We start from the raw sequence: 12,912 nt of genomic DNA, 5'->3' as shown, positions 1-12,912 counted from the left end.
GAGGGCTGTTTTTCAGACACTTTTTCTTCGAATGGCATTTTTGGCCTGGAGAACTGGAGAACGGCAGCGACCAAATCACGTACGGGTTTTATACATGATTTGGTTCGCCATACTCATGACCGATGGCAGTTGCAATACTAATTCTGCTTTTCATCATTGTTCCTGGCCCCGGATGGTAATGGCAGTTGGGAAATCTCGATATGTACCAATCGATTTGTACATGTTGAATGTTTCATTTCAACTTTGTTTTCTTCTGCCGCAAGTTATGATTGATGATCAATGCTTCAATAATGTTTTAACGCGCAATTAGTGAGTATAAAACTATTCAGCGTGCGTAACATCGTTCCGAAATATGTTAACATTTAGCTTGGCAACCCGTTATAACTAAAATTATCGTGCTTTTTAATTCACGTCCAATAATTGAACACAAATCATCATTACCATAGAATATCTTTCTTCCTTCAACTCGTACTCCGAACTTAGATCGTTCTATCAATATAGGTACGAGTACACTCCGTCAGTCATGTGGAAAAATAGTGAAGAAATCCGATTCAATCAAAAATTCTAAGTACACGTTGACAGTACCTTTCCACAATGTTTGGCGTCTCCACATCCCTCCGCAAAAGAAAAATAACACACACCACGCAAATGATATGTTTTATACGCCGTGCGTCCGAAGTAGTGTTCCTTGCCAACAAATCGTAACAATTCCGTCGCTGATGGCATCCATCATCAAGCATCGTCGAGGTCCTGCTACCCACTCCCTGTGCCGCACGTCAATGGCAACGCGAATGATGAAAATCGGGCCAAATTCATTCAACCGATCAAAGCAACTTCAACGGCAAACCATTCGGTAATGTTGCATTGTTAGGAAAATGAAGACGAGCCACCGGCGAAAATCGAATCAGCGTGCTTCACGATGTTGGAACCAGTTGGCGGGGAGGGGAAGGTTGTGGGTTTGATTTGCTTGAACTCCAATTCCTATCCTTTCCGCCTAACCATACTTTTCCGTTACCCATGTCTCTGTGTAGCGCCAGCGGTTTGTTTCGACTTTCGGGTTTTGAAGGGAAACCCGTTCCGGAGGCAAAACGAAAAGGTTATTGTAGACCCGCCGCATGAACGTACACTGATTTCGTCTGATTCGGTATGCAACGATCGTTGTCAGCCTGCAGTCACCCCCCTCAGACTCGCTCCATTCCACGGTGGGTGGATTTGTTTGCTTTGATTGCGAATTGTTGTTATTTTGGCGCAAGTGAACCGAACGCGGTAAAAGCATACAATATATCCTTTCCTGCACTCGGGAGTTATCCTTTCGCAAAGGTTTAGCTCTTCTCGTTTTTTTTTTTCGCTGCATAAAAGATTGTTTCCGCTTCTTACATCTCAGTTTGCCAGTCCCGTTCCTGCTGCTGTTGGTGGTAAGAGTTCACCAGTGGCTCAAAGCTCATCTAACCTCAATGTAGCCCTCAGGAGTCGTTTAGCTGTGATGCGAATAAAGTGTGTCTGGGCAACCATCGTTCCAATCGTTTTGCTTTTCCTACGGCTGAAGTGTAGCTTTGTGTGGCGTACACATCGCGCCACGATAAACATCGGCAACACAGCCGGGCACTGCTTGTTAGAATGTATCGGTGGCGCAATTGCATCCTCAACAGTTGCATATCGTTAGCCAATTGCATCCGGTAGCGTGTGGGCGTGTGCACGGATTTTCTACAAAACACACCGGTAACCTCGTCTTAAATTGGTATCGTAAATTTGTTCCTACTCGCAAGGTCAGATGCTTTCTGTGTACATTTTTCCACATCGTTCAGGAGGCGGTGCGCACAGATTGAATAGATTGAATAGCGTGTTTTTTTTTTGCCGAAAGTTGGACCATACTTTGTTGCACGTTGGATAAGTGGTACTGGTGTGGGTAGAGAAAATGGATCTTTTTTTGTGGTTGCTCACCCGCAAGACGGGTGTATACAATCACAGAAGTAGTTTCTTATTTTAATGTTGTGACTGATTGAATAGGTACTTTGAGTGACTGTTAAGGTTGAAGGTGCAACAAAAACGATATGGAAAACGGAGGCCAAGAGCTACTGCTTCTCTTGCAATCTGTACTTTTCGGAAGAGATTTATTTAAAGTCTTGATTGTGATTAAAACATTTGCCTTCTTTAATACGGTTTGCATTGAATCGGACATATTGTGTTGTGGAGCTCTGGTGACGTTATCATGTGACATGAAAGGAAGTAAAAGGATAAAGTTCATGATCAAGAACATCTCACTCCACCGTTCTGTTCAGCTCAACGCAGCTGATGTGGATGTGCATTTGTTGGAACCATTCGCTGTATGTTTCATCATCATCTCGAGGAACCGTTCCGTCAGGAAACATCAAGAAACGAACTGCTATCCTCACATCATCATTACCGTAACTGAACTGGGTACGGTAAACGATGCATACCTATTGCTTCCCTCCGTTCATTCCGTTTCACATCCACAAACCCCCCCGCTTCACTCATCACTGTTGCTGTGGGTTGCCCATTTTCAAACACACTCACACACTCACATGTGGTGCTGATTGTGGTAGCACAAGAAAACATAAGGTTAGTTTAAGCACCCATTTCCGCAGGGCCACACTTTTGAAAAAGATCGTGGCACGTGAAGATCAAATACCGACTTTAAAAGGTTGCACAGAAAACGACCGCTTTTTATGCGCTCTATCGATGTGCGAAACGACAGCTTCTGTCGGCTGGCCGGCAAACTGCTTCAAGTTTCCGCTCCAGGTAAGGACGGCATAACTATGCAGAAGAACGTGCATGCCGACAAATTTGCCCGGGGAAGGATTCCTTTGGCCGGGCACTTTCTCCACTCGTTTCAAGGATAGAATGATCCTTTACGGGTATGCTGGTGTGCCAGTTTTTGCTGCAGGTTTGCCATCATGGCTAGGGCTTGGGTTATAACGCAGCCGTAAAGAATAGAGTGTCAGAAGATATCCTTAGGCCAGGTTAGATCGGTTTTCCACCACCAATGGGTAAGTTCCGTAGTTTCGTACGCTGAAGGAAAACAGTTCCCCTGGCTGAAGGCAGCCGGATAAGTCGAGCACATTAGAATGCAGGTTAAACGCTGTACTCAAATGTATTCCGTGAGCCCTGCCAGCTTTCTTACTGATCCAGTGCTGGAAAAGGGCTGGAAAAAAGCTTGAGAAAAGGGTGAATAGTGTGACATAAAAGGGCATCCGGCTGCAATTGGATGCCATTCCATTCCGTTGTGGATTGTTCAGGTAAAACTTACTTATCACTCCCAATATGGCGTTAGAACGAACATACCAAGCGTTTGGCACAACAAATTGATATTAATTGACAAAATTAATATCGTTAGGGTATCTAATTTTTCAAAATACCGTCATGCGCTGGAACCGTACCGGACCGTGAATTGAATGAATGTTTATTACTGTTTACGAAACAATAGGCCCGCATTGGAAGCGTCCAGTTCTGACTGCAGTATCATTTATCATCACGCCATCACACACATCTGTAGGAAAAAAAGGGAAAATAATGTTTCAACTCTGTGTGGATGCTTTTCGGTAGTCCCTCCGTTTGGTCTTGTTTTTACTATTGATCATACCCAAGGCCTTTGGCGTGTCGTGGGTGAAACAGAAAATGCAACAAAACAATACAGTTCTTAACATAACTATACGACTATGACAGTTATGACGAGCCGAGCAGGTAGTATCATAAATTTTGATATGTTTTTTTCTAACATCTGCTAACAGTTAATATTTGTGAGCAGTAAAAAATTTTTTAGTTTAATTTTGCGGTAAATTTTGAATATTTTTAAGTATGGGAAGTGATGTAAATCGAATTTTTAGCTAGTTTTCCCTACACTTATTCATGCATTGAACATCTTATGAGTGTCTGATCTTCGATACAATTATGCTTTTTGAAAGGTTATGAAAAAGCAATACGGAAAAAATAGAATAAAAGCAGACAATAGTCAAAATACTAAAAATTTAAACACATGATAAAAGCGTATCTAGTTTTTGTTATACAGTATAAAGTCATAAACTGCATGGCAGGAAACCAAAAAGGTATCATGAAACGGTTCGAAAATATATATTCCTTAAGAAAGGTCGTCTTACGCTGCTTGTATTTTTTGAATTTATTTGTTTGTACATTGTATGCAGTCATAAACTGCATGACAGCAAACCAAAAACATTCAATAAAACAGTTCGAAAATATATTAACTTTAAAAAAGGTTGTCTAATGCCGTTGATATTTTAGGAAGATTTTTTACACCATTTCATTTTCAAAGAAAAATAATTTTCGCACGTATTCGTGAAGTCATAAGGAAGAATTTTACTTGCCATTGCCATTGCCATAGTTAAATTTAAAATATATATAACAAAATATATGTTTTATTACTTTCTACAACTTACTATTCTATCAGCATAAATGGAACATTGTTTCCTTCTTTAAAAAAATGTTCGCTTAGTCATTTTATAAGGAGGAAATTTACATACACCATTTTAAAGTATGTGTACATCGCTAGAACATTGCTTTCTTCTTTAAAAAAACCAAGTGTTCCTATATTTATGTTAAGAACTGTACTGCACTTTCGAGTCATTCTGTGATGCTGATGCTGATGATGATTCAGCGCTGTAGGAGAAAACGGGTTGAAAAATTGGCGCTCGCTCCGGAAAACGAGAAGTTACGTGAGCGATATAATTTGTTTAAAAAGCATTAATATTCTTGCGCTTGCACGGATGCATTCAATTTCTTTATTTTCTTTGGCTTTATTTTTTTATGCTTATACTGTTGCTCCCCAATAACCGACCCAATACAACGCCCGCATAGCATAACGTGTTTGGATGGTTGGTAAAGCAGCTTTTCCATTGCTGGATACGAAAGCTGAAACACACTGCCGAGCGATAGTTTCCCGACCCAGTAACGAACGTAACGAAAAAAGAGAAACAAAAACAGAAACCGAATTTGTAACGGGCAAAGGCAAACAGCACTCTTTTGGTCATCTCAATTTGTTTCTGTCATTTGGAAATGCAAAAACCGGCTGTGACTCGCCGGTGCACTGTTGAATATTGTGCTGAATAGTTTGCTGGTTGCTGCAGGACCATCAAGGTCCTGCTTCTCCCTTTTTTTTGTGTAGATATGTGCGAACGAGAAAGCGGCAGGACGATTGCTAAAAGCTATGCTGCTCTCTGCGCTACGATTCGTTTTGTTGAAAACGGATGTGTCGTGTGTAAAGTATGATAGATTGTTTATAATTTATTTTCCTGTTTGCTTTCTTGTTTCTCTCTTTCTCTCTCTCCCTCTAAATCGCACCCGTTCTTTTCAATCATGCCTCTGGTATGCTTTTTTTTTGCACATATGCAGCATCCCTCTATTGTAGCCTTTTTACTCCCCTGGAGCGCTGGCAGTTGACCTTCCATGTTTACTTACCCCTGTTCCAAAATGGTTACAAATCTTGCACGGGTAGTGTATAGCGCTACATTTCATTGAAACAACTGAACCATGCTACCTCGCCGGTCTCTGAATCAAGTTGGGGCAAATCATGCTGCCCTCCGCATCAAATTAATGTTTAATAGTACCTACTGAAAGGACTCTTTTTCTCCATCCCTGCTTCACATTACCGCTCGTGTGTGTTTGTGTGCTAAATGGCTCACATTAGAACCAATCTATTATTAGTTATTGTTCCACGGCGTTCGGAGTGCACAGCGAGGGTTGTGTGTGTATGTGAGGGGTTATTTGTTTGTTTCAGAACGATTCGCAGTTGCAGATGTTGCAACGACGACTCCGGTTGATTGAGCCATTGACCGGGCTTTGTTGTAAGCGATCGTTGTTGAAGGTGAAAATTGCTTTAATTTTCCACACGTTTCCACCAACTGGAGGCGGTAAGGTTTGTCGTTGTTGTACGGTAGAGATGATGTTTCATTACATTTTATGTTTCACCGGGTTCACATTCTATGTTGCGTCAGAACGATTGATGGATGATTGTGCTTTTAATTAGAACCTTTATTGAAAACAACTAGCAATGTAGCAGTGAACCTTGCGTTGTTCGTGCTTTGAACAACGGTTGGATAGGAGGACATTCAGAGTGCACTTTTATCTAGGTCTAATATTACACAATTATCTTCTACGGTTAAATGTCCGTTTCTATCTCTGGTTCTTGTACATTTGAAGTTACATTTATTATTACCAAGTTATGCAACCTTGTTGTAATCCTACACAACTGCATCCCATTTTATCATAATTTTTAAAAAGCACTACGCAAAAAGATCGCTCATTAAGCTTATTAACGGTTTGCCAACTTTTTTTAAATTTATTTTAGAGATGCTTTGGGTCTTTCAGACTTCATTCGCCTCAGACTATTTTCAGTATATGCCAACGTAAGGAAATAAAGAGGAAACACTAAACTAAACTGCACAGAAATGTGGAAAGTCTGCTCTGAAAGTGAAAAGAGAAGTCTTATATCATTCAATTCATTATAGGGTCATTAGAGTGTCATAAGAGGGAACCTCAAAGTTGATCTTTTCTAGGATTGACGGGACGTCACTCTGCTTATCCTTCTTTTCATTCTTCGCGATTTAACGACCTGCTTGATAACGCCGGTCAACGACTCAGTTAGATTGTCATTCCTCACTACGGGGGAACGGTCCGGATGGCAGTTTCATCCCACTTATTCCGTGGAAAGACCCGCGCCGTTGCCGCTTCACCACCGTTAAACCCCTGGGCGTCAATATTTGTATTCAATAACTTATGTATAAATATGCACTGTGTCGTCATTCTTTTATGTTCAAGCCAGTTTAACAATTTTAACAGTAAACAGATTGGTAAATTCACCTCGCCGGTTTGCAGATTCAAACAGATTGGCAGTAGGTGAGTGCGTAGTCAGGGTCTCGCACGGGAGGCCCCATGTTAGCAGGAGGATATTAGGCTTATTAGCCTTATTATGGTATTTTTGGCCGGGAGTCATGTGTTACGAGCCCTGAAATCTCTCAAAACGTTCCGAAAATTCGTAGGTGAAGAAAAGAATTTTGCGATGAGGTTACCTAAGTCAAAACCGTCCCTCATTCGTCCTCTCTCACATCTGCATATGGCGTATAGGACCACCGAAGAATTGAATCCGTCACTGGATAACGGACCCTAACATCTTCTCCGCTCAAGACATCCAAAAGGTTAAATATTCGTTTTTTAGGTTTTTTTTTTTTTGAGTATTGAATGTTAAGTTTTTATTTTTATTGATTGAACAGATAATCTAATCAAATTATTGCGCATGTTTCGGTACATAAATGGAACAGGGTTGATAAAACTTGCTCTTCAGAGTTTCCGCACTTAAGCACGAATGAATTCATAATATTTCTCATCCCCGCAAAAGGGGATGAGAAACCATATTTTCCATTTCCCACGGGCTACTCTACGCTCACGATAAAATGCCGGAACTTTCGATTACTTAATTTCGCTCAACATGTATGCAAATCATGTACACAGCTATTACCACGACATTTCAACAGCAAATTGCTGCACGATAAAAATCAATCGTTACAATCAATAACGTACGCAGTACGGCAAGCGAAAAATTATGCCAAAAAATTTCGCAAAACACGAAAAGTATTTTTTAATTTACACCCATTTATGTTGCCGGCAACCAAGCTCGTTCCCTCGCACGCTTTTGCAACCTACCTGCAAAGTGTTTCATGTATGAAAACTTTCCTTTAAAAGCAAACACTGGCCCACTTCATTTCCACGAGTGGCTGTTATTTTATCGTTTCGAATTTTCTCCTTATACGCGCTCCTCCCGAGACGCCTTTCTATCGGCCCGGCTACCGGTTTGCCGTCCAAATGTGAAGCTTTTTTATCGTCTGCATCACCCGTCGTCATGTTGGTCGGGCAGGGGAAAAGTTTTACCAGCGTTCAAATAATATAGAAAATCACTTTCACCTGCCGTCAGGAGGTGAAGAACCTAGTAGAGAAGAACGGAGCATAAAATCCGACGCGGAATTGGTTCCCGTGAAACGCTTCTCGTTCGTTTTCGGTTTAAACGATTCTTTTTATCGACGCTTGCAAAACGCAATCAGACTGTAACGGAGGGCGAAAGAAACAGGGGGAAAAAAGCAGAACCTAAATACCGCAACCAAGCAGGACACGGTTTGCATATTTTCGATACAACCGTGGCGGAATTCACTTCCTTCCGACTCTGCCCGTAGTGGAATTTTATACCATCCTTGCTGTATCAGACACAAAAACGCGGATGATTTTCTTTTCGGTGCCAGCGAAAATTTGCATACAATATTAAGCATTTCCAATATTGTGCAGTTGCAGGGTTCGGCAAAAGGGCAAAACACATTCGAAAGTGAAGAAAGAAACCCCAGGGGCGGTGCTATTTGCGATTGAAAACGAGCACAAGCTGGATAAATAAAATATGCCAAATTTCTAGTTCATTATCCTTGTCTTTGTGAAGCTTGTGAGACGCGCGAGACAGCTGGAATGTGCGCGCACAACCTCCAGCGGGCAGAAACAAATCCTGCGAACGAAAAAGCCACCCCGCTCCAAATCCACCGTAACAATATGGCCACGAGGTCACGTGGCAGCATGTTGTACGAACGATCGTTTCAAATAATACATTATTACGTTTCATAAATCAACACCCGAGCGAACGATGCAGTGCCTTCCGGTCTGCGGTTCGGTTCCGGCCATTGCGAACCGGTCTTGCTTGAATCATCATCACCCCCACCACCACCAGCAGCTAGCCGTGTGAGGTGGCGCTACTGGACGCATCGTCAGCAAGAGTGATGGCCTCTAATAGGCACCTTCTGGCCGCCCTAGGAGCTCTCAGGGCGTAGAATGCCGGGCGATACATTGACAAACCGGGGAGGCTCACCGTCGTATCGTCGCATTTTCGACCAACATTGTTTCTGACCGCACCAACATTCACTATTATCATCATATCACCCTAACAGGCATCGGAAATGGGTCGGGTTAGGTGTGTTTCGCCTTATCCCACGCAATGGTATAAGGTGTTTCGGCCACCAAAAGCACCTCCGGGTGCTAAGGTCGTAATTATGAAAATTAATAGCGCTAGTGAGACTAATATTCGGTTGAGCTATCGATGCCGATGGTACACGGGTAGTTAGTCTCAAGCATACCGTGCAAAAGGAAGACGTTTACGTGTGATAGCCACCATTTCCGGCTGTGGCCACAGTTGTACGCCGTACGTTCTACCTCAAGCCGGATGTTTCGGCGAAGGGATCAGGGTGGGTAATTACGCCCAAAACCTCAAGCAATGTGTCTATTACCATGTGTTTTGCGTTGGTAGCCAGCTAACAAATGGGAATGTGCATGCATCGCTTTTAGAGCTCGATTCCTTTCAACGGGGAAATTCGTCTGTAGGAAGTTCTTGGTGGGGATGGTATCGTGAGAAATTCTACAAATCTTCAAACTCATATGTTCTTCAATACAAAGTCAGGGTATGGATAAGTATTTGGAGAAATGTACTCTGCAGAGTAGGATAAGCTGCTGGGTTAAGCGATAAGCCTATACCTGAAAAGATGTGTTGTCGAATTTAATCTGGCTAGAGAACCGGAATCTTTTTTAAGGAAACAATTACTGCTACATGCCTGTCAAAGAAGCAATAATCATGCACATAATACTTTTTTTTTGTCAAAAACGTTTCAATATAATATGAGCAGAAAGCTACAATACCGGTACGAAAAGCTTTTCAGAATACCAAGCTATATTTTTTCGGAACTTAAGCATATTATCCACTTTAGTCCTTCGGTGAACCCTCCTCTCCATACAGTCCGGATTTACATTCCATTTCTGGTGTATCGATTGCTTTCGTGCGCATAATCCTTCTTGTTCCGCTGCTCGGTGGGGCATTATCGTTCAGCGTAGCCACTCAACGTCCAATACTCATTAATAATCACTAGAAGCGATAGTCCGTCGCATTAACTATACATTTATTGCAATTCCGAGCTCGCCTGGCGAATCACACGGGAAAGGGAAATTAAGCGAAACTACTTCTGGAAAGAATACAATGACTCGCTACACTGACCGTAGCCAAATCCTCTTGCTTATTCGAATGTAATCTATGCCAACCGGAACCGGTAGGAAGTTTTTGTTGTCGGTCGGTTCCGATCGATTGAATACAATATTACGCACACAACGCGTTACGTCAAAACTTACCGGCTCAAAAGGATGTGCAAAAATCGATCCATTGTTGCTATTGCTCGACCTGGTCAGGAATTGTTCGTACAAAAAAGCTGTTAAATGGGTTGCCTGATAACTTGCCAATCATTCCATAGTTGCCCTTTCAATTCGTTATCTCGACGTCGATTGTCTTTTTGGGTAACGGTAACAATTGTTCATCGACGCTTGTTACAAGCACATTCTCTGTCCCGTCGGATGCCGCCAGATTCTAACCGTTGGCTTTCTTTATATTCTGCTATCTTTCTTCCCAGGATCCGGACGCTTCGTACGACATTAACGGCAACGACTCGGACCCGATGCCGCGCGATAACGGTGACAACAAGCATGGAACGCGCTGCGCCGGCGAAGTAGCGGCCGTCGCCTTCAACCAGTACTGCGGGGTCGGTGTGGCATACAACGCTAGCATCGGTGGTAAGTGGTCCAACAACCTGCCTAATGTAACGATCAACCCTGCGAAAGCAACAAAAAAAAAACTCCCGCACACAAAAGCTTCCACCCTTGACTGTATGTGTCTGTGCACGCATTTGGTAGATCCTGAAAGGCATTGTTTTTTTGCTGGCTCTTTTCATGCACAAAGTAAAATTGAGCGATAAACATAGTCTAATGAAAGCAAAGGAAAACCGACCATTTTACGCCATTATTTTATGGGGTTGAGAAAATGTGTGTCCATTATCGAGCTTTTTTTTTTTTGGAACACAATGGCGCCTCGGTTGGTCAAGTGTTTGCATATGCCGCCGGTGCCAACGTTTACTTTTTCCACCCGATCCGTCAATCATGATTCCTAGTTCCTGCACCAGAATGCAGAAGGCTTCTGGCACCGACAAGCCTGCGTGTGCGATAAATGGTGAGGTTGTGGAAATTTTGTTGACACATGTCAACAGTAGGCCCCCGGTGAGTGGGATGAAGCGTGCCGTAAAAAAAGCGTATTCAACTTTCTATTAAATTTTCAACATTATTCTCGGCCCGCACGATCTATTAACACCATAAAAGCAGTGTATTGTTGCACATCCATCAAGGGTGAGATTAATTTTTGGGCCCGTTTTTTTTTTTTTGCGTTTTGTTTTATGCACGTTTCCTCATCGTCCGTTGGCACACAGGTTTTGTGCCATTCGTGATCGATCATTACATTACATGCTTCCCACCGTGAACGTACCGGTCAATGGGACTAAAGAAACGTTAACAGTCCTTGCGTGTGAAACTTTACAGTAACTTATTGTGCGAAACAAATTTTGGTCCATTCATCACGCTTGATTCTAGAAAGCAAAAATCCCATCACATATCTGTAATAGTACAATAAAGATGAATGCCCTGACACCGGAGGGTGTCCTAAAGTTTGACAAAGGTAGATACTAAAGTTTTGCTTCGTTTTCTTATTTTAGAAACAAAGAGTATAGTGGAGAAAATATTGGTTAAAAATAAATCAAAAGTAGAGCAGTCAATTTAATTTGCTGTGTTTCCCTTATTTCCTGCTGCCTCCGTACTCATTCATCATTGATGAAGCAATCTTGGGCAAGAAAGGAAGCATCCTGTGCGTTAGGGAAAGTGGTCCCTTTAAGTATATGGATTGTATTACGGGGTTTTTGCTGCTCCTGCTAAACGAAGCATTCCAGCACACTTGTAAAGCACAGAAAACATGGGTGTAATAGGCATTTTGATTAAATATCTTCAGTTGTTTCATGCGAACGCAGTTCATTTTATGGCGCGTGTGTGCGCGTTTTCCTGTAAATGCCAACCCATCGTACAAGGGCACGCGAACCATTTTTCTCCTATTCGCTCCGTCGACGTGTCGCAAAGCGTGTATTTTTTTGCAATAAAAATTCGATGAAATGTTCACGCATCATGTTGGATAAGCGGCAGAAAGGGAAACACGCACAAGGCAACTTTGCTGGACGCGAAAAGCAACTCATTTTGTTTCCATTATCAATTTTCCGGAGAAATGTTGCTGGCCGGCTGAACGATTTATCAAACTAAGATCAGATTACCTTTAAGCAGCTGGAACAAATGGGTCCTATTCTTAATACCTGTGGGCAGTTGTAGATTTTGCTTCCCTTTTTTATACCCTTGAAAAAATCTGCCCCGGCAATGGGCGTGCGAATGTGCCTAGGATTATTCCCGGTAAATCGACCGTATCAATCACTATTGATCAATTTTAAATGGATTTGATTGGATTTATTTTTTTGTTCTCTTTCCCATCCTATATTTGAGGATCCTTGATTATCTTTCCGGGGGTTTAGCAACAATATTGGTCCGTTAAAAGCATAAAGCTTGCGGAAATAAAATGTGCGATAAAATTCAATATATCAGGTTGTGTAAGTGAAAGATGAAGTTGCGACTTGCGTGCGTGCGTTCATCCATGCTGCCTACAGTGAGTATTTCTGAAGCTCAAAATGCTATTTTTAAGCGTACTTCTTCTATACGAAAAAGTGCATGCAAAGCGGAAATTCCTATTCTAAGCTTCTAAGAAAGAAGCTAAAGATTATTAGAACGAATTCTAGTATAAAGAGCGAGCCAAAATCTAAAATGGAAGCAGCATACATTGTTTAAACAACACAAAACACACCGATCAAATGCAAACACCCTGCGACGAAATTCCCTATCACGAGAAGATTACATATTTTATGGTACCACATTTTTCTTTAGCATGGCGCATATTTTCACCCACATTCGGGGAGGGATGCGTCGTAATATTTCTTCCAATTTGTTCGACACCCCGCT

At 42.1% G+C, this 12,912-nt stretch overlaps 1 protein-coding gene across 1 annotated transcript in view; it reads left to right on the top strand.

The window, feature by feature from the left end:
* LOC126556692 (furin-like protease 2) overlaps window positions 1-12,912 on the top strand; it is a 95,645-nt gene that overhangs the window by 58,361 nt on the left and 24,372 nt on the right. Inside the window, exon 5 of the mRNA XM_050212127.1 lies at window positions 10,449-10,608. Coding sequence (XP_050068084.1) covers window positions 10,449-10,608 — 160 coding nt within the window. The remainder of the gene's footprint in view (window positions 1-10,448; window positions 10,609-12,912) is intronic.

This window comes from Anopheles maculipalpis, chromosome 2RL, assembly GCF_943734695.1.
Source record: "Anopheles maculipalpis chromosome 2RL, idAnoMacuDA_375_x, whole genome shotgun sequence".
NCBI classification, from domain to species: Eukaryota; Metazoa; Arthropoda; class Insecta; order Diptera; family Culicidae; genus Anopheles; species Anopheles maculipalpis.
Note: the sequence above shows the minus strand (reverse complement) of the source record. Positions and strands in the feature narration are given on the sequence as shown.